General features: G+C 41.0%; 1 protein-coding gene across 1 annotated transcript; it reads left to right on the top strand.

Annotated features, from left to right (window-relative positions):
- The first annotated feature begins 976 nt into the window (after positions 1-976).
- Positions 977-27,394, top strand: ggcx (gamma-glutamyl carboxylase). Its single transcript, XM_060909671.1, has 15 exons — positions 977-1,104; positions 1,424-1,624; positions 2,917-3,075; positions 6,707-6,872; positions 8,993-9,071; positions 9,164-9,270; positions 10,025-10,188; positions 10,816-11,117; positions 11,284-11,415; positions 11,617-11,768; positions 16,102-16,271; positions 17,100-17,230; positions 19,745-19,892; positions 20,333-20,537; positions 26,789-27,394. Exons 1-15 carry the CDS (start codon positions 1,050-1,052, stop codon positions 26,946-26,948), a joined length of 2,331 nt encoding a protein of 776 aa, XP_060765654.1. The 5' UTR covers positions 977-1,049; the 3' UTR covers positions 26,949-27,394.
- The last annotated feature ends 6 nt before the right edge of the window (positions 27,395-27,400 follow it).

Raw genomic sequence — 27,400 nt, 5'->3', positions numbered from 1 at the left:
CTATTCTGCTGAATCAACTCTGGGAATCGACTCCAACTCCCTGAATCAAATTCATAATCGATTCTGGAACGAAACGGCCTTCATTTTTTCTCTTATTTTTAATATGCACTTAAAATGTGTGGAAAAAAAAGAAATGTGGCTTTTTTTAAAAAAAAAATCCGTGTTGCAAAAAAGTTTATATTTATACTGAGTCCACATTTTTACGTTTTTTAAAATTTGTTTTAACATGAATTTATTTAAAAAAAACACAAAACTGTAATGTCGTTACCGATTTTAACCACAAGAGGCACTATTGAGACACAACAAAACATTTGTTGGGCGTGTTTTTTCACCTATCACCAGCCAATCAACTTCTATAAAGCTGCCAAATCGCTTCCGGCTCTCTGGATAACTACTGACTGGCCTTCCTTCTGTGCGTTTTTTCCGCACCCGTATTTGTAGACAGCCCCGCCTCTTGCTCTGTGATTGGTTAGCTAGTCATCACGGTCAACTCCTGGATTGGATAGTTGAGAAGTCTTTTACGTTTCCGTAACAACCACAGGACAGGCCGGAACATTTAAGAGCACAATGACCGTAAACTGAATAAAAGGTGTCGAAAAAACCAAACGTATTATTTTTTAAAATTTAGTCAACTTATGACAAATAAAGTTTAATCTAATGTAAACTTAATGATTATGCTTTTATTTTATTCAAAATTCAAATTTTTTCTCAAACGCAAAATTCATTTATATGCATTTATCTGGTTTCAATTTACTATGTACACTTTATTTTTTATTTGAAGTAACTGAGGGGTCAAAATTATTTTTGACTTTTTTTTGCAAGAAAGCAAATGTATTCAGCATAGTCATTTGAAGACCTTTCCAATATGGCGGAGGCCTTGACGTAGGCCTATTTTTTTGCTAGCAGTAGTGCTAGCCTGTTGCAGTGAGCGAAGGCGGGATTTGTCATAATATGGGTATGAAAGAAACAATGGGAGTTCAGACAGGTAGTACTCCTACCATTTGACACGTAGATCATTGGTTTACGTGTCCAGAGCAAATTCATGCGCTATGATTTCAACATCCGGTGCACGCAGAGGCGCAATGGCAGCGGGCACGAGCGCAGGTAAACAATTGCAGCGCACCTGGGCGGAATAAAATAAATAAATAAATAAAAACAACAACAATAATAACATTGCATATATGCATTGAATGTTGTTGTTTCTTTTTTATGAGCTAGTTCCTCTTTAATAACTTATCACATTAAATGATTTATTATGATCTTCTGTATAACTTACTGTTGATGTGTTTGTGTTACTGAAAAAGTTGTTTATACACATGCATTTTTGCAGAAGATAAACCTGATATGATCTTGCAGGATAATGTTCAGTGTAAATGAATAAGTTATTATTTCATTTTCCACACTGATTTGCCTACAATCACAGGTGCTCCTTCTACTAAGCAGCCCAAAAAGTCAAGTAAAGGAAATGGAAGAGGCAGATCAGCCACAGAGCCACAGGTCAGGAGCCGGATGCAGCGTCTGTTTGGCTTTGAGAAGGAGGACCTGACGTCATGGCACCGCTTCGTCTGCCTCTTGAATCGCCCCACTGACCCGGCATCGCTCGGTATCTTCCGCTGCCTCTTTGGTGAGATGGTGTTCCCATGACTGAGGTGTTTAAGACTCAGGATCAAAATACAGTAGCTAAATCCAGACATTTACATGAGTGTTGTGAAGTTTCTAGAATTTTTTCTACCTGGTCAGTTAGTCCAGTGGTTCTCTGTGGGGTCTGCGAAGCACAGGCGGTCTGACTGATCATCTCATCTCATTATCTCTAGCTGCTTTATCCTGTTCTACAGGGTCGCAGGCAAGCTGGAGCCTATCCCAGCTGACTACGGGCGAAAGGCGGGGTACACCCTGGACAAGTCGCCAGGTCATCACAGGGCTGACACGTAGACAACCATTCACACTCACATTCACACCTACGGTCAATTTAGAGTCACCAGTTAACCTAACCTGCATGTCTTTGGACTGTGGGGGAAACCGGAGCACCCGGAGGAAACCCACGCGGACACGGGGAGAACATGCAAACTCCGCACAGAAAGGCCCTCGCCGGCCGCGGGGCTCGAATCCGGACCTTCTTGCTGTGAGGCGACAGCGCTAACCACTACACCACCGTGCCGCCTCTGACTGATCATTTGAATGAAATCCTAACATTACATTAGCAGACACTCTTATCCAAAGCGACATACAACGTACCCAGAGTTCAGACAGTTGGGATTAGGTGCCTTGCTCAAGGGCACTTCAACCATTCCTTTTGGTCCAGGGAATTGAACCAGTGACCTTTTGGTCCCAAAGCTGCTTCTCTAACCTTCATGGCTTCCCCCAGAAACACATCAAATATATGGTGTATTGTCACCTCACAGCAAGAAGGTTCTGGGTTCAAGCCCATCAGCCGACTGGAGCCTTTCTGTGTGGAGTTTGCATGTTCTCCTCATGCCTGCATGAGTTTCTTTCGAATGCTCTGGTTTCCTCTCACAGTTTAAAGACATGCAGATTAGTTAAATTGCCTACTCTAAATTGCCCGTAGGTGTGTATGTGTACCTGCCACCAGATGAGGGCTTGAGTCCCTCTGGTGTGCTATAATCTTCCAAGAGAATTCATGGAAGCTCGTTGATAGTTTACTGGATCACTGACCCTCAACTATGAGCATGGCAGCAAACACACACACAGACAGATAGACAGATATTTATACCGATGAAGTAAGTGGTTGTGCACTGGAGACTCAAATAAAGTAAATACATCTTTGAGCAAGTGTCCTTAGATTTCCTTTGGGATTCCTCGTTTCCTGAAAGAAATGTTTTGGTTTGGGGTTCCTTCTAGCTGCTTCGTCCTCTCACAGGTGTACAGCTCTACTACTGAACACTGTGTTATTTGTAGGTATGCTGATGGCCATGGACATCACACAGGAACGCGGCCTCAGTCACCTGGACTATAAATACCTGGATGGGGCTCCTGTTTGCCGCTTCCCTCTTTTCAACTTCTTGGAGCCTCTGCCTATGGACTGGATGTACCTTGTCTATCTGGTGATGTTCCTCGGTCAGTGAGCTTCTGAGATTTCTACTCTTCCATTTCAGTCCAAAGCACTGACCGTTAAACCCATTTTAACTCACGAGTCCTGCTTTAATTATTAACTCAGAGCTATTAGCTACTGCTAACATTACTTCGCTTTACTATTTGATATCACGTAGCGAGCCAAGGATGCTAAATATTTATCCTAGCGTTAGAAATTCAGTAAAGAAGTTTGAGTCCTGACGATTCCACAGTTATCCATGGCCCAGAGTCTGGGAACAGACAAACAAACAAAGTTTGGATTGATCTTCAGTGTTTATTTGTGGAGTATTGCTTGGAGTATCTTCAGATCAGATTTTTCACCAATGGAAGTATAACTTCAGAAAGTCTAAACCTGTCCAGTCCAAACACTGGAAAGGCCAAGCTTGTGTACATAAGTGAGACGAAGAAGAGAAGGGATGGGGGGAATAGATAAAAAGGAAAGAGATCTACAGGGTGAGCCAGGGAGTGTTCTCACCGCTGACCATCGTGTGTTCTGTCACCTCAGCAAGACACAAGGAATAAGAAACATAACACATCCAGAGTCAGCTCTTGGGCTAAATCTGTACTACCAATGAGTTAGAATGTGTATATGACGCATACGTCACATTTATTTTAAAATTAGATGGTCAGAGATAAACGTGAACTCCTAAAACACTGATAGTGATCATAGAGTTAGTGGCCAATATTCCTTCACTGGTTTTAATTACACTATATAATACTTTAGCGACATTTAGCTAAACTAGCCTGCTACCTAAATGGTGCTGTAGGTGAATGTTAGCCTGATATGTGATTTTAAAACTTTTACAAAATGAATTACATTTATCAACGTCATATATTTCTATAAAGCCCTAATTAATGTGGAATTTAATGGTTAATAATACTGAACAACTGAAATAATTGCAATTGGAATTTGAAAGTTCGATGTGGCTACCATGAAGTAAACTAATTTAAATTTAGTTCTGTGTTTAACACTAAGCAAATCATTGAGCAAGCTTGCTAACTTCAGGAAAATGATCTAATTATGTAGGTTAGGTAAATATGTAGCTAAGATTGCTAGCTAACATGATTCAAGCTAATTAAAATTAATTTCTGTTTTATAACCACTGTATTATATAAAATCTCTAGCAAGCTAGTTTACCTCAGGAAAATTATTTAATCCTGTAGGCTCAGTAAATATGTAGCTATGTTTGCTAGCTAACATGAGGCAAACTAATTGAAATTAGTTTCTGCTTTATAGCTATTATATAAAATCTCTAGCAAGCTAGTTTACTTCAGGAAAATAATTTAATCATGTGGGCTAGGTAAATATGTAGACTAGCTAAGATTGCTAGTTAATGTGAGGCAAACTAATTTAAATTAATTTCTGTTTTATAACCACTGTAGTATTTAAAATCTCTAGCAAGCTAGTTTACCTCAGGAAAACTATTTAATCAGGTAAATATGTAGCTAAGTTTGCTAACATGATTCAAACTAATTTAAATAACTTTCTGTTTATAACTACTGTATTATATAAAATCTCTAGAAAGCTAGTTTACCTCAGGAAAACTATTTAATCATGTAGGCTCGGTAAATATGTAGCTAAGTTTGCTAGCTAACATAATTCAAACTAATTTAAATTAATTTCTGTTTTTATAAATATTGTATTATATAAAATCTCTAGCAAGCTAGTTTACCTCAGGAAAACTATTTAATGATGTAGGTTGGGTAGATATGTAGCTAAATTTGGTAGCTAACATGATTTCAAACTCATTTAAATTAGTTTCTGTTTTATAGCTATTATATAAAATCCCTAGCAAGCTAGTTTACCTCAGGAAAGCTATTTAATCATGTAGGCTAGGTAAATATGTACAGTACCTAAGTTTGCTGTAGGGTGACCATTTCCATAACACCAAAAAGGAGGACATTATTTGGACGGGGGGTCTGGGGGCCCCAGAAAATTTTGTATTTCTTAGATGCAATTTCCTGCATTCTAATCAATTTTAGGGTGAATAATGGCAAATCCCATCTGATTCATAGCCCTCAAATTTTTATGTAAACCTCAGTGGCAAGATTGAAGATTATTTTTATGCAAGTCACTCAAGTTTGGTGAAATCAACATCGCAATTTTGTAGGGTTAAAGATTATGATTGTGGGGAAAAAAGAGTAAGGTCAATCAAAGCATTCATAGTATTTATTATAATTCATGTATTAGCTCTTAACTGGCTAGAACACACAGTATTTATATTTATTAAAAACATTGTGGAGTTAGGCGGCACGGTGGTGTAGTGGTTAGCGCTGTCGCCTCACAGCAAGAAGGTCCTGGGCTCGAGCCCCGGGGCCGGCGAGGGCCTTTCTGTGCGGAGTTTGCATGTTCTCCCCGTGTCCGCGTGGGTTTCCTCCGGGTGCTCCGGTTTCCCCCACAGTCCAAAGACATGCAGGTTAGGTTAACTGGTGACTCTAAATTGACCGTAGGTGTGAATGTGAGTGTGAATGGTTGTCTGTGTCTATGTGTCAGCCCTGTGATGACCTGGCGACTTGTCCAGGGTGTACCCCGCCTTTCGCCCGTAGTCAGCTGGGATAGGCTCCAGCTTGCCTGCGACCCTGTAGAAGGATAAAGCGGCTTGAGATAATGAGATGAGATGAGACATTGTGGAGTTAACAAACCACTGAAATTAAACTTAAGGTGCTGAGTACCAAAAAGCACAACATTTGTAGATTCTCAAAGAACAAATAGGCAACATAACCAGCAACATTATAAAACTTTTTAAAACAGTATATCATGCTTCAGTCTTTCAGTGTCTTCAGAATTCGTAGGTGTCTTTGTGTGTGTGTGTGTGTGTGTGTGTGAGTGAGTGAGAGAGAGAACAGTCAGACTCTTTGAAGTAGCCTGTGCCTTTGACATGTTCATGGAGGAATTTTACTGTACAAAAAAACTGATCAACCTCTAGGCACGCGCCAGGAAGATCATCAAAGGATAGAGCGCAACGCGTTCTAGAACGCAACGCCTCGCGGTGCGGAGTTCGCATTGCATGCCAAAAAACATCGAGCCATAGACTCTTTATTGTAGATTACTAGTGTGCAGCACAGATCTGCAGTTTCCCTACAAAACGTTATTCTAGAACTCTGCTCTTCCAGTCTGGCAAGTCGATATTATATAATTCCGCTCATCGTCTCTAAAAGGAGGACAAATGTGCGTCCGGCTTGATGCTGCGCCGGACGCCGGACAAGACAGAAAAGACGGATGGTCCAGCCTAAAGACGGACGTCTGGCCACCCTAGTTTGCTGGGTAACATAAGGCAAACTAATTTAAATGAATTTCTGTGTTAGTTCAGTGTTTACCCAATACTTTTAGGTAAATCCACTAGCTAGCTAAGTTTGCTCACTAACAGTAGACTAATTAATACTAGTCAACTAGTATTAATTAGTCTATTAGACTAGTTGAAAGAAATAGCTAAGCTTTATAGTAAGCTAGCTAACATTAGGTGATGTATATTAGTGTGTTATTAGTAAAACAAGTAATATTTATGCTAGGCACTGTGTAGGGGGGAAAAGCGAAGTGCTGATGGCATATGATCAAGTTTGCAAATAGCTGATTAAATGAAATTTAACCACCAGAGAGTGTGTGCGTGTTACACAGGTGCTGTTGGTATCATGCTCGGCTGTTTTTACCGCCTCTCCTGCCTCATGTTCATCTCCACCTACTGGTATGTTTTCTTCTTGGACAAAACGGCCTGGAACAATCACTCATATCTCTACGGGCTCATTGGATTCCAGCTCACGCTCATGGACGGCAACAGATACTGGTGAGACCATGGATGTAGATAGAAATCTGTAACGTATTTTGTTGTCTCCTCTCTGTTCCCTCCACAGATTCCCTTAAAATGCATTCAGACACTTTTTAAATCAGACTTTTTGATTATTGTTAAATCTCATTCCTATTCCTAGTAAAGTCACGTTGATTAAGCAGATCATGTGTGCTACTCAGATTCTTAAAAGGCTAATTGTTTAAACAGTCACTTAACATTTAATGAAATATCATATTCATGAGAAAAGTGTTAAATTCAGTATTGTCTTGCTCTCATTTGTAACCTTTTTAATCTGTTCTGTGCCAGCAGCTGCTGTTTCGGTTAAAGGTCTGATGACACGAACATGACTCTATGCAATTTCTTAAATAAACTATACAACATGGCAAACATGTTAGATTTCTGTTATAATTACGTGAAAAGAAGCTGTTGTTACGCGAATATCCAACTTTTAATAGCACAGCGCAAGAAAACTGGGTCCGTGGCTCGCGGCCATGCTGTGACGTCAGCGGAAGAACACGCTGCGGTTCGCTGGCTGTTCTACTCAATGGAAATGGCGCATGAAAACGCCGGTGAACTCTCTAGTGCTAGCTCTTCCTCTGAACAAAAGAACAACCAAATACTGGTACTTTAAGCACTGATCATGATGGCATGATTTTATCTGATTTTAAATAAATGAGATTGATAATAATGTGAATGTTCACAACTAGTACATACAAACTCCGCAGCTTCTGATTCAGCAGCTGCGTCATACTCCGCAAAAACATCAGCAAGAACCTACAATATAAATGGAAATGCAATTCACTAAGCTTAAATGACTTTTGGAAAGTATAATTTCTAAATTTTTTCTACATATTCTTGAAGTCGGTCATCGGGGTACTTGCTACCGTTCCCTAACAACGCATGGCAAAGGGTAAAGTGTAGTGTTGCTACGAGTACTTGCTAAAGCCTCCGGTGGAAGATCCTCGATGTGCTGATAAGACATACAGTTCTATATAACACACAAATGTCACGATAATCACAAAACAGATGCAAATTGTTAAAATACCTAATTTTTAAGCAATCATGTGTTGATCTCTTCCAAATAGAATCTATGATAGCCTACCCTCTTTACCCTTTGCCTCTCGTTGCTAGGCAGCAGTTACATGAAAGCCGCAAGCTTTCACAAGCAAATACATGACTGATATCACGCCGACTTTATGATTACATTTATGATTATCATGAATGTGTACTCTATGATGTGTACTCTATGAGCGCTCTGGAGCGAGTCACTTCCAAGATGGCCGCGCAGACCGCAGTGTTACTATTTTTAGCATCATGGCGGAGCACTCTATAGCTCTACGTACCTTTATCTTATGTCGTTTCTCAACACATGTTCTGACAGGAGGACTGTCTTTGGAGGAGTCGCCTTGTCCCAGGCGACTGCTGGATCCGGCATAGCTACTAGTAGACCCCCTCTGGAATACTGTAGGCACTGCTGATGGTAGTAACACACGTTTGTGCTGAACTGCACACCCAAGAGATTCTTTTAAGCTGGGAAGGGTGTCAAAACAATCCAAATCGAAGTGTTCAGAGCACAGGACAGATGTTGGTGAGGGCTCCCACTTGTCACGAGTGCGCCTGACTTGCTTCACCCACTTCGCATGCACCTTGGGATCTCTGGGAAACTTGAATAAACTTACCCCATCCTTGTGGGTTTTGGAGCAAAAGCCGGCAACACAACGCGAAGGCATAATAACATATATATATTATAATAATAATAATAATGTATAATAATATTACTAATAATGACAAACTGAACACCTGTCGCATCAACAACAAACTGGTAAGTGAGGAGGAAGATTCTTTCGCTGACATCATATAGCCCCTCCTCCTCATTCGTCTCCTGGGTGCTGCAGCCCTGTCAAATTTGCCTAAATAGCCGCGTTTTTTATCATAACTTGTAAAATAGGCGCATTCGTGAATTAATATATGGATCATCAGGAATTACTTTTTATGTTATAAAACATCGCCAAAGATGTCAAAAACGTGTCATCAGACCTTTAATAATGCATTCTAGATTTGAGTGTTCAATTTATATGAAGGAAACCTCATTCGTTGGTTTTCGTGCTCGTTTGTAGGTCAGTCGATGGACTCCTTAACCCAAGGAAGAGGAATGCACATGTGCCGTTGTGGAATTATACTTTACTCAGAATGCAGGTTTGTGAAACTCCTCATTTCACTGACATGCCATGTATAATGTGATTTTTTTTTTTTTTTTTTGGTGATCATGTTTTTGGTTTGCTTGACAGATCTTCATAGTTTACTTCATCGCTGGGGTGAAGAAGCTGGATGCTGATTGGATGCAGGGTTACTCCATGAAATATTTGGCTCATCATTGGCTTTTTGACCCTTTCAAGTGAGTCAGATAATACTTTGGCCTTTTTTAAAAACTCAGTTTGAAGTTGTACTGAAAATATGAAGAAGAAGAAACCTTTATTCTTCAAGCACAGTGAAATTCATCCTCTGCATTTAACCTGCATCTGAAGCAGTGAACACGCGAACACAGAAGTCAGGTATCTTGCTCAAGGGCACTTCAGCCCAAGGCCGCCCTACTGTGGGGGAAACCGGAGCACCCGGAGGAAACCCACGTGGACACAGGGAGAACATGCAAACTCCACACAGAAAGGCCCTCGCTGGCCACTGGGTTCGAACCTGGAACCTTCTTGCTGTGAGGCGACCGTGCTAACCACTACACCACCATTTCGCCCAAATGCCAAAGAACTGTGCTGTGCTTTACTCATCAACTTCCACTTAAATCTTGGAACAGATTTGTCATATGCTTGAAGAGGAGGGAAGAACGAGAAGCAGGTTTAAAAATAGGAATGCACTTTCCCTGAACTGAAAACACCCTCTACAAACATGAATTGTTGACTCAATGATTTCTGGACATTTTCTGCTCCTAAATTCTGTATTTATATGGACTTGCTCATTCACCCTTCTAAGAAGACCATTTAATAGGCTTGAGGGTGTGTTTAAAATGGTCTCGAGACATGTTTAGTTGCAAATGTAGGAATTTTGCTTGTTCCCATCTGCTCAACCCTGTCATGAGCTGATCAGTTGAATTCATCATAACATTAAAATGTGAATCCCATGTTGTTTTATTTTATTAGGGTGATCCTGCCTGTGGAGTTGGTCAGTCTGTTGGTGGTCCATGGTGGAGGTCTCATCCTGGATCTCACAGCTGGTTATCTGCTGTTTTTTGATGCCACTCGCCCGGTCGCCACCTTCTTTGTCACCTACTTTCACTGCATGAACTCGCAACTCTTCGAGATCGGTAAGAGGCTCAACACAGTGGGTCAGATTCAGTAACTAATTATCAGATGATGTGAGAAATCTTGGATATAAAAATTGCTGTCATCTGAGTCACAGCTTCTATTAAAAGGGAAAGACATGTATTATAGTCTAGGGAAATAAAAGTGATGGCTTTAAATAATCAGAAAATGGATTCTTGATACAGTATATAGAGCAGTTTTCCCAGAGAACAGCAATATTGTAGTGCAGTTCAGCGTCATGAACGATTTATCATTTAATCATGACTAATCAGGTCTGGTAAAGAGTTTAATGCTGTTCTAAGATTAATATGAGCCATTTTACATCTTTTGTATTACAATGATGTTTGGCTCACTAGCGAGATGAAATAAACATATTGGAAATGTTTGTGATGTTCAAGTTCCCTCCATAGATACCAATATAAAGCTTATGAATGAGACAAACAGGATATTTTGGGTATTTTTTAATAGAAACCCCGCCTTTCGCCCGTAGTCAGCTGGGATAGGCTCCAGCTTGCCTGCGACCCTGTAGAAGGATAAAGCGGCTAGAGATAATGTGTGTGATGTGAAATAACTTTCAGCCTAATTCTTTTGAAGACACATAATTTGGATTTTTTTGTAAACCCATGCAGGAATGTTTGCCTATACCATGCTGGCCACGAGTCCTCTGTTCTGCTACGCTGACTGGCCCAGGCGCTTCTTCAGCCACTTCCCAAAGTTCCTTTGGCCCGTCCTGCCCATGGTGACTCCGCCTCCTCAACCGAGCTCCTCGTGTCTGTATCTGAGTCCGTCAGGCCGCTCGACCAAGCGAACAGACACACAGACAGTTTCTAAACCCTCCACACAGCGTTTCAGACACAAGATGGCCACCATTTTCACCATTGTCTACATCGTGGAGCAGTTTTTCATGCCCTATTCCCATTTCATTACAAAAGTAATTTCTTTCTGTCTTGACGATGTGATGTCTTTTTTGTTATACGGTACATTTAAGCAAAGGACATTTAGACTACATACGTAGAGTCACGTCTGTGCTTACTTTTGCATTATTATTTATGGCGTATTAGATGATGCTGATGGATTTATCTCTGGGTTCTCTACAGGGCTACAATAACTGGACTAATGGGCTGTACGGCTACTCGTGGGACATGATGGTCCACTCTCGTTCCCACCAACATGTTAAAATCACCTACAAAGATGGAGTAACAGGAGAGATCGGTTACCTCAGCCCTGGGGTAATTTTCCCACTACGTGCTCCATTAGTGAAACACACGGATTCATGGATAATGTGTACAAACTGAAACAAATGTTGTATTTGATAAATTAATTATAAGTTATAGTAGATTCAGACTTTAAGACCACACTGCTCACAAAACTGCTCACTGTTTTAGTCCTTCCAGACCAACGCTGTAACAGTGTAATTTGGTATGCTACAGGTTTTTACGCAGACTCGGAGATGGAAGGATCACGGAGACATGCTGAAGCAGTACGCTGCCTGCCTGAGTCGCACACTACCCCGGTACAACATCAGCGAGCCCCAGATTTACTTCGACATCTGGGTATCCATTAATGACCGCTTCCAACAGAGGTAAGGATTTACGGATTAAAAGCGGTAATTGGATGAAATTTTGCCATCAGATTTTCATATTTTAAAATTTAGGTCCGTCTTCAGGAACAGCAGGTGGAGCAACCATTAGCTGCAGAAAAGTGGAGTTTAACTTTACCATTATGTAAATGAGAAGTAAAGCAATGTGGGGGTTAACTAATAGGAGCGCTGGTATGCTTCTTTCCCCTTACTGTGATATATCACAGATTTCCATGCTGTTTAGTTCCAGGCTCTCTACTACTACAAGCTTTAACTCTTTAACTGTGTTTTTTTTTTTCTCCCCCAAATTTGGTCTTGGAGCAAACATTTTCAGTTTTCTACAGTGTAGTTCACACAAGTGGCTTCTCTCCAGAATTTAATTTTAGCAGGAATACGTTTGTCGGTCTTTGTCAGAAGATTTTATTTAATTTGCAATAAAATGGGTGGTCTGTCATAGCTTTTATAGCTAACTAAAGATAGGACCACAAACCAGCCCCCATTGTAGAGTGATGAGTGAAAATTCGCTGCTGTTGTGAATGCAGCATAAGAGGGTATTACACGGTGGTGCGAAGATGTGAAGTTTATCTTTGAGTGGTGAATGTATAGATCGCGAGTGAGCAAAGTGAATGAGTGAAAATATTTGCAGCACAAGAAGATAAACTTCATATCTTTGTGCCACTGTGTAGTGTTCTTTATATTAAATGGAATATGGACTCATCCACAAAAAAAACAAAATGCAAGTTCATCAAAAGAATTTTAATTTTGAACTGGTTCGCCATTTTGACAATGCATGTCTAGTAAGCGGGAAAACACTGGGAGTGACATCATCAGAGTGAAATATCGGGAATTATTATACATACAGGACACTTTTTCCATGGAACAAAAACATGTATTCTATTCCCTTCTAGCGGGTTTCGTTCATTTGGTTTGATAGCATGCAATATTGTTAGCATATCGCTTATCCTATGTGTATTACGTCACTCTACCCAATGGAGAATGAGCGTTGAATATGGTTTATGATGTTGCATGGTTGTCAAGACATAACGTCACGTTGGTGACGTCAAACTTCCACGTTAGCGAAGAACTGTGACAGTTTGTAAACAAATATGGCCGCCAAGTTTGCTTCATTAAATACGGAAGATTGAGAGAATTTTGAAAGACACGAACACCCGAAAGGAATGTGTATGAATAATAATATTGGCTGGCTTTTTTTTGTGGTATAATCGGATATATTCCGTTCAGTATCATGCTAGCTGAATGGAATATATTTGATAGACCACTCAACGCCAGCCAATATTATTTAAAGGTGCTATTCCACCAAAAACATTTAATACTGGCTCTTTTTGAAATACCGTAGTTCACTCCGAGTTGCATATGCATGCTGCATGTGAAAATGTAATTCTACTCCCATTCCCTGTATTAGCTTATGAAAGAAAATAGTCGGAAAAACGAGCGAATCTGAAAAAGCCCTACGAACTTACGTAAGTTCGAAAATTAGTAGTCACGGCCTCGCCCACCTTGGCTTGTGACCGCCCACGGGAAGAAAGTTCGGGTTTAAGTGTGACGAGAGATAGCAGAGCCCATCTCGTCAGTAGCTAACGAAGAGGACCTAACAGCAAGTTGAAAACATGGCTGAACAAGCTCGTGCCTGTGTTATTTGTGGCAGTAACACATCAACGTTGCATTTCTTGCCCAAGATAGAAGAGCTGAAGAAGAAATGGTTGGAATTTATCTTTGGAACACCACCAGCGAAGTATAATGCAACGTTAGTACTGTGTTCTGATCATTTCAACCACAGTGACTTTAAACTTCGGTGCCTTCAGTAGTGGTTTTGCTTCGAGGTTGTTTTTAATACCTGGATCTGTACCATCAAGATCATCGACCACCAGCTCACAAGCTGCAAGTAAAACATGAACTTTTTGTTCGAAGGTTTTTGTTACAAAATAGCATGTTCATATTCTCCACGTTAGCATGCATGACATGGTCACAAGCTAGGCAGGGATGAGAGTTTTCCGCTTTTCGGCAGATTTCCGCTTTTTCTGAGTAAAAAAACGACCTTTTTATATTATGCCAAATCCATTGAGAATTTTTTTTTATTAATTTCAGGGGGTTGGGGTATGTTCCTTCATGCTGTTCAAACTTTATTAACTCCAACGATGTTTACACATTATTTGTAAGCCGCCGTCTTTAGTCTCGTTTAAATCTCATTGAATGTGATGTAAAATTCGTGTTATCTATAGGCCCGGTCACACAGCGCTTTACGGCTTTATCACGGCCAAAACCCGTCAAAAAGTGCTCTCCCGTGAAGCAGACGATATTGTTCGTGTTGATGTCGAACTTAAGACGTGTTACAGTCAATATACAGACGTGACAGGACGCAGGGGAAAATCGGAACGGCGTCGGACGCGGCAAAAAGTTTTGGACTGCTCAAAACTTTAGACCGCGGACAACCACGGCCGGCACACGTGGTAAAGACGTGCAACACAGGTGAAAAACACGTGATAATCAGTGTCCCGGCCGTTATTAAAACTTGGGGAGACGTGGTAAGACGCGAAAGTTTGGCGGTCTATCACGGGCAGAGCACGGTCATCAGACGGGTGTTACGCGTTGGTATCACGGGATATAGCGTGTGTTTAGCGGCTTATCACTGAGAAATGGATTTTTCCGTGTACATAGCACTGTCTAAGCCCGTTAAATGACGTCTCAAACAAGTTCTAAATTCGATTGATCACTGTCTAATCACTTCTGCATCACTTCTGATTTGCGGCATGTAAATACCGTAATTTTCTGAGACCTCGGCACTTGCAGTCTAGATGTCAAGGGGTGAACATGAACCCTCAACGCTGTGATGTCCTCATCTTAATGCTCCAGCACCAACAGAACCAACTGATACAGGCTCAACATATCCTACCGCTTTTATATGCGCAGCAAGCCGCTCTTCCAACGACGCTGAGCCGCGGTTACCCGTGATTTGGCAGTGCTGCAGCAGTGAAACAGCCGCCGACGGCCATACCCCGTACAAAGCACGGCAAAGCCAAAATTGACCAAAAATTACCACTTACGACCACGTCCACCAGATTTTTGTATCTTTTTGTACGTGATATAGACGCGGAGTGCTGTGTGACCGGGCCTTAAATTGTTATTGGTCAAAACATCGATGTCGAGACCATAATAGCCAATCAAAACAGTTTTTACAAAGACACCCACATCCGCTTGGTCTGACCCACTGGAGGTAGCGTCACAGTGCTGTTAGCCAATCAGAGGTAACACGTTTACGTGTCATGAATATTAATGAATGAGCTGAAATCCTGTCGTTCTCCCGCCACCCACTCCTCCACCAAACTAGAACAGCCTGAAACAGGAGAACCACAGCATTTTTTTTTTCACCAAAACCGGCTCACAGGGCATTCTTTCATACTAGAGACCACCGCACAATTAATGAAAAAACGATGCAATGAGACCTTTAAATATGTCACTCAGCTCCGTGTTGTATTTCGTATGAAAAATGCGAGTTTTTCAGCACAAGAAGATAAATTTCATCTCTTCAAGCCAACAAGTGACATTATTTATTTATTATATAGACACATTCATAAACAAAAAGTGCCCAAATGTATCAAAACAATTCATCGATTTTCTCATGAGTGAAATATAGAGAAATGTCATGGTTACTATCCGAATGTAGTCTCATCTCATTATCTCTAGCCGCTTTATCCTTCTACAGGATCGCAGGCAAGCTGGAGCCTATCCCAGCTGACTACGGGCGAAAGGCGGGGTACACCCTGGACAAGTCGCCAGGTCATCACAGGGCTGACACATAGACACAGACAACCATTCACACTCACATTCACACCTACGGTCAATTTAGAGTCACCAGTTAACCTAACCTGCATGTCTTTGGACGGTGGGGGAAACCGGAGCACCCAGAGGAAACCCACGTGGACACGGGGAGAACATGCAAACTCCGCACAGAAAAGCCCTCGCCGGCCACGGGGCTCGAACCCGGACCTTCTTGCTGTGAGGCGACAGCGCTAACCACTACACCACTGTGCCACCCCCCCCCCCGAATGTAGTTCGTATGAAAAATACGAGTGGTGTATTTCCCAGTAAAACACTCATGTCCATATAATATAAAAAGTATATGGGGGGGAGATGAGCCAAAAAAACAGCTGAAAAATTAAAAGCAACTAGATAAAATTGATGAACACGTACTGAGACTTTGACCAAATAAATGATTGATCTATTCTGGTGACTTCGGAAATCTGACCCAAACTCAGTAGAAGGTAATTGTATAAGTATTGTCTTAATAATATATATAATATTTCTTCTGTCACTGTAGGATATTTGACCCCCGTGTTGATATCGTGAAAGCAGACTGGTCTCCGTTTCGTGCCAACCCGTGGCTCATGCCCCTACTGGTCGATCTGTCCCCATGGAGGATGAAGTTTGAGGAGATTGAGGGGACACTGGATAACCAGACAGAAGTGGTCTTTATAGCGGACTTCCCAGGTACACACCAGCCTCCATATTCCATAAGTATAAGGAGTATGATATGCAACCTTTTTTGAAGAAAAATATACTACGTCACTATGTGTGTTGTCCGAGTCTTATTTAAAGGTATAAGGTATCTTACCCTGCAAGACCACTGTAAGTGTTGAAGTAGCAGACTTATCATAAATACACTAACAAGTGATTTGGTGACAATAAGGCAAATGTTGAAATGCTAACCTGTACAGTATATAAGACGACGCCTTTGTCACATGTACACTCAAGCACAGTGAAATTCCTCCTCTGCATTTAACCCATCTGAAGCCGTGAAAACACACATGCACTCGTACGTGAGCACACACATACGCAGGGCAGTGAGCAGCTATGTAGGGTTAGGTACCTTACTTTAGGGCATTTCAGCCATGATGCAGAGGGAGGGGTAAGTGCTGTTCATTCACTCAGCTCCCCTCACATTTTTTCCTGCTGGTCCCAGGAATCAACCCAGTGGCCCTTCGGGCCCAAGATTGCTTCTCTAATCTTCAGGTCACGGCTGTTCACATGGAAGCAGATGGAAATTAAGATTATTTACTAAATGGAATTTCTGTTTTTTTTTTTAAGGGTTGAACCTGAAAACGCACTTTCCTTTCCAAATTCTTTTTACTGATTTTAAAGCAGATAAAAACCAGGTTCATGAACAGTAGGATCGTCACATGACCGTAGAAATAGCACCACAAATCAACTTGTGATCTAACCCGCCCCCCCCTTTAAAATGGACTTTCCTTCTATTTGTATCAGAGTGCTGGAGCACTATGTGCACTGCAGTTGACCTTTGTGGCATTATGTTGGCAGGCCTTCATCTAGAGAACTACGTCAGCGAGGATCTGGGGAACACTAGTGTGCAGGTACTGCAGGGCAACGTGAAGGTGGAGATATTGGATGAGAAGAAGAACTATACACTGACTCCAGGAGAAAAGATGCAGGTAAAAGCTGTGTGTGTGTGTGTGTGTGTGTGTGTATACACACTACCATTCAAAAGTTTGGGGTCACTTTGAAATTTCCTTATTTTTGAAAGAAAAGCACTGTTCTTTTCAATGAAGATCACTTTAAACTAATCAGTAGGGCTGTGCGATGTCCCCTTAATTGGCATCGACGATGTTTACAGTGCAAACATCGTGATGGACGATCATATCGTGGGCGGGGGGAGGGGGGATTTTAATACCACATTATTAAATATATTATTATTATTATTATTATTATTATTAAAAGCATTAGATACTCATCCGAGGCTTTGGCACGTAAAGAAAAAAAAGCGCTAGGTGATGTGGAATATTTGGCCTTGATAACGGATATGTGGTCCAGCTGCAACATGATGCCCTACATGTCAGCTACCGTACATTATGTGGACCGAGAGTGGGCAATGCAGTCCAAATGCCTGCAGACGAGTTTCATGCCAGAGACACATTCAGTGGACAATTTAGAAGACGCATTGCGCGAGACACTTGCCGAATGGAAAATAGAGGAGAAAAAGATTGCCTGTATAACAACGGGGCGAATATTGTCACAGCCATCAGGCAATTGAGATGCCGTGGTTAAGTTGTTTTGGGCACAATTTGAACCTGGCCATAACCAATTCGCTTGCGCAACAGAGGGCCAGTACAGACCAAGTGTTTGGAGTTTGCCGAGCAGTCAACACTGCGTTTGCGCACAGCTGGCTTCGGAGAAATGAGCTGCGCAAAGCGCAGGTGGAAATGAACCTCCCCGAGCACTCACTGATCACGGCAAGATATTAATCTGCTCTAACAATGAAAGACTAGTATTCAAACTATGAGAAGAAACTACACTTAAGCTATTACTCATTGTTTATTTACACCATATCAATTGAAGATGCGTTTCGGCCTTTAGTGCGCACTTGAACGCGCTAATTTTTCCAATTTATTAGTGTTTGAATTATTGCACCAGCTTTTAAAATCATGATTTAATATTGTTTTTTTTTTTTTTTTTTACTGTCTTTACATTTGTCAGAATCACCTTCATTCTTCCCTTTGGTTTGACATTATGGCTTAGAGTGGACCATTTTGTGTCTGAAAGTAGGCCTATGTACCAGATTAAAGTTATTTGACTTCTGCCGAAGTCCGCGCTTCACTGCCGTTTGATAAGGTGCAATATTTCCCGACTGAAGTCGTTAATAGTGGCTATTTGTTTGAACAACATGACAAATTTTACATTAAAAGTATAGTGTAGGCTAAAAAATGAAGTCAAAATTTATTATTAGTAGTATACTGTATTTGTGTAACCACGTTATGTTCACTAGCACGTCCCTGCACCATAGCCTACGTGAACAAGCGGTAATAGGATAGTACTTTATAATGATTTATATAATTATGTATTTATAATTATATGTTATATATTAAACAAAACTAACAAAAAACTAACTTTTTAGGTTAAATAGGCCCAGATGATACCGTATATGCATGATTATGACAGGAGGGGGCGTGGTATCACGATGGTGGCTCTCCATCGTGATGGACGACCACCATCGTCGATGGACGATGGCATCGTCTATCGGCACAGCCCTACTAATCAGAAATCCACTCTATACATTGCTAATGTGGTAAATGACTATTCTAGCTGCAAATGTCTGGTTTTTGGTGCAATATCTCCATAGGTGTATAGAGGCCCATTTCCAGCAACTCTCACTCCAGTGTTCTAATGGTACAATGTGTTTGCTCATTGCCTCAGAAGGCTAATGGATGATTAGAAAACCCTTGTACAATCATGTTAGCGCAGCTGAAAACAGTTGAGCTCTTTAGAGAAGCTATAAAACTGACCTTCCTTTGAGCAGATTGAGTTTCTGGAGCATCACATTTGTGGGGTCGATTAAATGCTCAAAATGGCCAGAAAAATCTCATTCTCATCTCATTATCTCTAGCCGCTTTATCCTGTTCTACAGGGTCGCAGGCAAGCTGGAGCCTATCCCAGCTGACTACGGGCGAAAGGCGGGGTACACCCTGGACAAGTCGCCAGGTCATCACAGGGCTGACACATAGACACAGACAACCATTCACACTCACGGTCAATTTAGAGTCACCAGTTAACCTAACCTGCATGTCTTCGGACTGTGGGGGAAACCGGAGCACCCGGAGGAAACCCACGCGGACACGGGGAGAACATGCAAACTCCGCACAGAAAGGCCCTCGCCGGCCACGGGGCTCGAACCCGGACCTTCTTGCTGTGAGGCGACAGCGGTAACCACTACACCACCGTGCCGCCGGCCAGAAAAATGTCTTGACTATATTTTCTATTCATTTTACAACTTATGGTGGTAAATAAAAGTGTGACTTCTCATGGAAAACACAAAATTGTCTGGGTGACCCCAAACTTTTGAACGGTAGTGTATAATATATGACCCACAGTACATCTGCATGTGCTTGACTGGATTTAGCCGAGGCTAATTAGCGTCTGATAGAGGTGTAACGGTATCCGTGTCCATGTAGCTTCCTGCTGGAGCATATCACAAAGTGTACACTGTGGCCGATGCACCGTCCTGCTACATGTACATCTATGTGAACACCACCGAAGCAGCACTGCAGAAGAACTTCACCAAGCTTTTGGAGCTTCAGGAGAAAGTCCGCAATGGGACAGGTCAGTGCATGCGGCCTCGGTGAGATTTACCACACATTCGTTAACAAGGAGTTTCAGGACATTGTGCAGAACATGGTCCTTCCTTTAGGATGCTTGAACAGTGAATTAATTTTAATTATAAATGTAGTGCACTGTGATGACCTGGCGACTTGTCCAGGGTGTACCCTGCCTTTCGCCCGTAGTCAGCTGGGATAGGCTCCAGCTTGCCTGCGACTCTGTAGAACAGGATAAAGCAGCTAGAGATAATGAGATGAGATGTAGTGCATTAAGGATAAGAATTCATGATGAAAATGAGACCTACAATGATGTCATTGATAAATTAATGTAGATTTAATACAGATCTCACATTTGAGTCATTTTACTGAAATGCTTAGTGATTACAAAAAAAAAGGCTATGTAAAAGTATGTCTGCTTTAAGTACAGTTCAAACTGTCTTTTAGAGACCGAGCCTCTGCCCCCAGAGCTACAGCCGCTGATAACTGGTCTCGATGATGAGGGCTCAGAGGTCACCGCCACAGACCCGCTGGTACGGCTCTTCCTCAAGCACCAGAAGCGCATGCAGGAGAAGAAAAAGCGACGAGAGGCACCCATACTTGAAAGGTTCAACCGATTCACTACGAAAAAGTACTACATGATCCGACGAGGGTAAGATGGTTTGTTTTAGATAAACCTGATATTTATCAGATACCTAAAGCCATTTCAGTCTGTTGTTTTCCTTACCTCAAAAAAAAAAAAGATATTTAATAAAAGTTTAAGCATAAAATGAGCAGTTAGTGCTACACTAGTGCTATAGAGAATGTTATTCACACCATAGACACTAATTATAACTGCGCTAAGTTACGACAAAGGAAAAGAGGAACAGCCAGTCAATAGATTCTTGATATCAAGGCTCAGAAACCATGGCCGTTTAATTAGCAGATGTAATATTAGTTTAGTAATTTTTCAACATGTGAGGGGAATGTTGATCTTTGGATAGTTTTCTCATATAAACTGACGCTGTGCCTTTACATCATCCAGATAAAGGCTAATTACTAAATCATTTGCCTGAGTTATTATCCAGCTTATGTTTGGCATCCATGTTCCCTAGCAACAGTGTTCACACTACTTGAAGTTTTTTAAAAAGTATAATTAGTTGTAGATTTATCTGAATACGTACAAGATCCGATCTTGGATCTTTGACGTCAATGTGGTAACCTAGTACACCACCCTGTCGTTAGTTATTTTCCTGTAACAGCATGGCCCATTATGTTTTGTTTCTTACTTTATTTTCTGAAAATTGTAATTTTTTGAAAGATATTTTCTCGTAAAGGTTTGACTGTAAGGTCAAAGCAGATGAATCTTTATCTTCATATTTATTAGATGTATTCTAAAGTATATTTTTGGTGTAAAACCTTTCACATATGTTCTGAACATTGTTAGAACTAATATTTTTGCCAAAAAAGGTTTGATACCATCTCAGAGCCATGAATAATACAGTTGTTTCTCACTTATGTCGTAGCAGCTATAAACAGTAGTACCTTTACCACCCTTCCTTCTTTTATTCTCTCTTGAAGGTAAATAAGTCGAAAGCACACACTGCAAACTTGAAATTTGTTTATTAGCCTATGCAGAGCCAACTTAGCCTAATCAGAAAACATGCACAGTAATCTAAATCTGGTATTTAAATTAAAGCTGGCACTACTGTCTGAGCTGCTGTGATAAATTAATCAACACCTTCTGACCAATCAGAATTCAACAGCACTGTGATATACAGTTGTGCTCATAAGTTTACATACCCTGGCAGAATTTTTGCTTTCTTGGCCTTTTTTCAGAGAATATGAATGATAACACAAAAACTTTTTTCCCCACTCATGGTTAGTGGTTGGGTGAAGCCATTTATTGATAAACAACTGTGTTTTCTCTTTTTAAATCATAATGACAACAAAAAACATCCAAATAACCCTGATCAAAAGTTTACATACCCCAGTTTTTAATACTGTCTATTGCCCCCTCTAACATCAATGACAGCCTGAAGTCTTTTGTGGTAGTTGTGGATGAGGCTCTTTATTTTCTCAGATGGTAAAGCTGCCCATTCTTCTTGGCAAAAAGCCTCCAGTTCCTGTAAATTCCTGGGCTGTCTTGCATGAACTGCACGCTTGAGAGTGGCTCCCCAGAGTGGCTCAATGATATTGAGGTCAGGAGACTGAGATGGCCACTCCAGAACCTTTACTTTGTTCTGCTGTAGCCAATGACAGGTCAACTTCGCCTTGCGTTTTGGATCGTTGTCATGTTGGAATGTCCAAGTACGTCCCATACGCAGCTTCCGGGCTGATGAGTGCAAATTTGCCTCCAGTATTTGCTGATAACGTGCTGCATTCATCTTTCCTTCAACTTTGACCAAGTTTCCTGTGCCTTTGTAGCTCACACATCCCCAAAACATCAGCGATCCACCTCCGTGCTTTACAGTAGGAATGGTGTTCCTTTCATCATAGGCCTTGTTGACACCTCTCCAAATGTAACGTTTATGATTGTGGCCAAAAAGTTCAATTTTGGTCTCATCACTCCAAATTACCTTGTTCCAGAAGTTTTGAGGCTTGTCTCTGTGCTGTTTGGCGTATTGTAGGCGAGATATCTTGTGGCATTTGCTTGGCTTTAATAGAGCCCCTGATTTTCCATTTGTTAAAGGAAAAGGCAACTTTTGTACAAAATCACCACAAATAGATAGATAAATATATAAAGTAATCGATCATGGAATTTATAGAGAAAGAACAGACCGCATAACAGTATCTTTTAACTTTTAATAATATGGGCTTGCACTGAGCTCAGCGAAGATGCGTTCCGCCATATTGATCTACTGTGTGACGTCATGCGGCCCACCACTGAAAAGAACTCTTCAGTGCTTCATGGTAATAAGGTAAAAAACCAGTACAATCGCTTCTTCAAAGTTTCACCAAATGGTTTTATTTATGCAACTTAAAGCTCATAATACTGTATAACTTTGGTTGAGTAAAAACACGGAGCAAAAACATGGCTGAATCTAGGGCTGGGCGATTTTACGATTACGATGTTATTCACGATATAAAATCTCTACGATTAGAAATTAGACACGTATGATATGCCTACGATAAGCCTACGCCTTCAATAAAATTACTTCATCCGAAGTTTTGACAGACACGCGAATAGCCAATCATAACTAAACAGTACCGCATGTAACCAATCAGTTGGAAGAGAGCCACCTCAAGTTAGGTTGCATGCACACACAAACACACACACGTGTAGCAGCAACGCACAGCATGGCTGTGGTGAAGTTTGCAGGAGCGTGGCATTTCTCCAACAAAGCGATTATAAAAATGAGTGAGAAGCCGACTGACCGGAGTTCTGAACAGGAAAAAGTCAGAGCACTGCCCTGGAGGACATTGTTGAAAAGAAGGGCCAGAGATCTTCGGTTGTGTGGAGGTATTTTGGATATTTAAAATCGGACATACAACAAAGTGTTACACAAAACCTTAAACACACTGACGTACTGGATTGCACTTTTTTCTCCTTGCAGCATAAGGTTTACACGTCAATATGTCTTTTATGTTTATTTGAAAGCTGCTAGAATTTGCACAAATGATTAACAATGGTATATAGTTTTTATTTTTCAGTTTATTCATTTGAACAAAAAGAACAAAAGAATGTGCATCCAGTTTGTTTTGGTTCTGTGAAACTTGAAGGCTTGTTAAGCTATTTTTGTTAATTAGGAAGGAACTACTAATTTGTAATGTTCATATTTTGAGCAGAAAATTAAAGAAAATACAAAAATGGTGATTTGATTTATATCGTGATATATATCGTTATCGAAAATTTTGAAAAAATATATCGTGATATAATTTCTCATATCGCCCAGCCCTAGCTGAATCCTGAATGACTCCTATTTGGATTTGTCCTACCAAGCCTACTGCACATGCGTGAAGCGGCTCGGCTCAGTTTTCCCTTTCGGGCGCTCTCGTTTTCTGTTAGAATTTGGTAAAGAAAAAAAAAATATTTGCCAGCTTACCGGGTCCATGAACATAAATCTGACAGCTGACAAGGTCGGGATATAAACGAATCGAATACAAGCCACCTGCCGGGACTCCTAATCACAGTGATCTGCTTGTAAACACTGTTTTCATGGGCCCAGTGACGTCACAGATCAGAGGGAGGCGCATTAACGAAAGATTCTGATTGGTTTATAGTTACCCACAATCTCAAAATGGCTGACTCCTCCAACTTCGACTCCTCTGTGTCAATTCATGATTTCAAAGTTAAAAATATTTTTTCATGTTCGATATATAATGGAAATAATTAACGGAATTGATTACGTATGTTTTTCTCCTATTACACACCTGGTTTTGTACAAAAGTTGCCTTTTCCTTTAAATCACAGTTTGAACACTGCTGACTGGCATTAAATTCCTTGGATATCTTTTTGTATCCCTTTCCTGTTTTATACAGTTCAACTACCTTTTCCCGTAGATCCGTTGACAATTCTTTTGCTTTCCCCATGACTCAGAATCCAGAAACGTCAGTGGCTGGATGACAGATGCAAAAGTCTGTCTGGATCCCAGAAACTCACTCAGCTTTTATGCACACACACTGATTACAAGCAAACAGATCACAGGTCAGGATGCTACCTTTAGTAGCCATTCAAACCCATTTGTGTCAACTTCTGTGCATGTTATCAGGCCAAAATCACCAGGGTATGTGAACTTTTGATCAGGGTCATTTGGGTAGTTTCTGTTGTCGTTATGATTTAAAAAGAGAAAACACAGTTGTTTGACAATAAATGGTTTCACCCAACCACTAAGCATGAGTGGAAAAGATGTTTTTGTGTTATCATTCATATTCTCTGAAAAACGGTCAAAGAATCATAGATTCTGCCAGGGTATGTAAACTTATGAGCACAACTGTACACTCACCGGTCCCTTTATTACGAACACCCATCCACCTGCAGCTGTTTGATGCAGTTCTCTAATCAGCCAATCTCTTGATGCCTCAAATCATGCAGATATAAATCAAAGAGCTTCAGTTAATGGTCACTTTAAACATCAGAATGGGAGAAACTGTGATCTCAAAGTGTGACTTTCATTGTGGCATGGGTGTTGGTTTGAGCCAGATGGACTGGTTTGAGTATTTCAGAAACTGCTGATCTCCTGGGGTTTTCAATCTCTAGAGTTTACACAGAATGGTGCAGAAAACAAAAAACACTAAGTTGAGTGAGCGGCAGTTCTGTGGGTGGAAACAAACGACTTGTTGATAATTGAGCTCAGAGGAAAATGGCCAGATTGGGTCGAGCTGCCAGGAAGTATATAGTAACTTTTTATAACTGTGGAGAGCAGAAAAGCATCTCAGCATGCAACAGCAGAAGACCACATCGGGTTCCACTCCTGCAGCCAAGAACAGGAATCTTAGAATCAAGAACAAGTTCCTATTAAAGTGGCTGGTGAGTGTCAGTAAACTGAATTAACCTTTTAAAGGTGCAGTAGTCTCATCTCATTATCTCTAGCCGCTTTATCCTGTTCTACAGGGTCGCAGGCAGGCTGAAGCCTATCCCAGCTGACTACGGGCGAAAGGCGGGGTACACCCTGGACAAGTCGCCAGGTCATCACAGGGCTGACACATAGACACAGACAACCATTCACACTCACATTCACACCTACGGTCAATTTAGAGTCACCAGTTAACCTAACCTGCATGTCTTTGGACTGTGGGGGAAACCGGAGCACCCGGAGGAAACCCACGCGGACACGGGGAGAACATGCAAACTCTGCACAGAAAGGCCCTCGCCGGCCCCGGGGCTCGAACCCAGGACCTTCTTGCTGTGAGGCGACAGCGCTAACCACTACACCACCGTGCCGCCCCGGTGCAGTAGTCATTTAAAAAAAAAAAACCTGTAAGATATGTAGAACATGATAAGAAACAATGGCTATTTCAATGATAAACTGAGAAAACCCGTTTGGAAAACGAGCTTCCAATCCAGAATACTTGTTTTATACACCCTCTACAGGTCACCGTAGATCCAGCACGTTGAGCTTCATGAAAATCAGCAGAAATCCTTCAAATGTCAAACCCATTTAACCATTAGACACCAAATCATGGGGAAAAAAAAGTTTAATTAGCTCATATGGTTGATGAGCTGTCGCTATGGCGTGGCGTCAGTCGTCCACAATTCAGTTAAATTGTATCTCCTCAGTCAGTCCTCCACGGATTTCCATTCCGATTTTGTTTGAAAGAAATCATCACCCCGCACAAAACTTGGTCATTGTTTTGTCAATATTTTTTGCTAATGAGTTAGTAATTAGACCAAATTAGCAAAATTTCCAGGCCTCTCACTAGAATTTTATCTCCTCTCTCATTTCTCATCCGATTTCAGTTCTGGGTAGATCTTCCCTCGAGGAACAAAACTTGGTTGTTTGTTTGTTTGATTTTCCTGTTGTAAACAAATTGTTTACAACTTTATTTTCAGTTAAATCGTGTCCCCTCCCTCAGTTCTCCACAGATTTCTGTTGTGATTTTGTTTGAAAGAACTAGACCTGCTGTACAACACTTGGTCATTGTATTGTCAAATTTTTGTGAACAAATTAGTAATTAGGTCAGCTTAAATTTTCTTCTCATTATAATTGTCTCTCATTTATCATGCAAATTCAGTCCTGATCAATGTTTTAGGTCGATCTTCCCTCAGGGAACAAAATTTAGTCCTTTGTTGACTTTCCTGTTGTATGCAGTTTGTCATGGAGGTTGGTCCTCTCTCACACTGTCACATTTCAATTCAGTTCAATGTTTTGGGAGTCATGGTTGTTTTGATGGCAGGCCAAATGAGTTACTACATCCTTGACGTTCTGGTCTTCTCTAATGCACTTTTTAAAAGAAATAAAAATGGTTCTTTGTCTCATGTAGATTTCTAATGACTACAATCGCGATGAGAAACCTGATATTCGGTTTACCACCGCTGGAGCAGCTCAGGAGGGAACTAGACAACGCCAACATGAAGGCACCCGAGACAGACGTCATCCAAAATGAGCAGCTTAAAACCGAGATGGGACACGGGGAACTGTGAGATCGTTGACTGGAGCTACCAAAAGGTGTTACAAGGTCCGAACATTCCGAGATCAGCCTGTAAAATTATGTTTACGGTTATAATATGGTGTTCAGATTTCGTTAGCAGAACACAAAACTTGAGGATACGTATTATGTCTAATTCTTGCATTGTTATTTTAGAAAATGAAATTGGGTACAATGTTAATGAACATCTGAATTCCCCCCAAACACTAACTGTTACACACTATGCAAACTAAATGTGTTACATCAGGATAGATGTGTACATGTTGTGCTGCTGTATTTTTATCCTTCAGTAAACTTTCGTATGTTTAGCTGGGTTGTTTACATGAGAAATCCCTTTGAAGCAGTTAATGTGAGTGTCGGATGATGGAATAGTGTGAAAATGAGCATTGAACAAGTTAAGATACAAGATCATTTTTAAAAATTAAAAAAAAAACAAATGAAGCGTAG

The sequence above is a fragment of the Neoarius graeffei genome, chromosome 25, assembly GCF_027579695.1.
Source record: "Neoarius graeffei isolate fNeoGra1 chromosome 25, fNeoGra1.pri, whole genome shotgun sequence".
Lineage (NCBI taxonomy): Eukaryota > Metazoa > Chordata > Actinopteri > Siluriformes > Ariidae > Neoarius > Neoarius graeffei.
This window is presented reverse-complemented; position numbering and strand designations above follow the sequence as displayed.

Coding starts and splice junctions, on each gene's coding strand:
- ggcx (XM_060909671.1), top strand. CDS start 1,050: ATGATTTCAACATCCGGTGCACGCAGAGGCGCAATGGCAGCGGGCACG. Junction 1,625..2,916: donor TATCTTCCGCTGCCTCTTTG/GTGAGATGGTGT, acceptor TGTTATTTGTAG/GTATGCTGATGGCCATGGAC. Junction 11,416..11,616: donor TCGGTTACCTCAGCCCTGGG/GTAATTTTCCCA, acceptor GGTATGCTACAG/GTTTTTACGCAGACTCGGAG.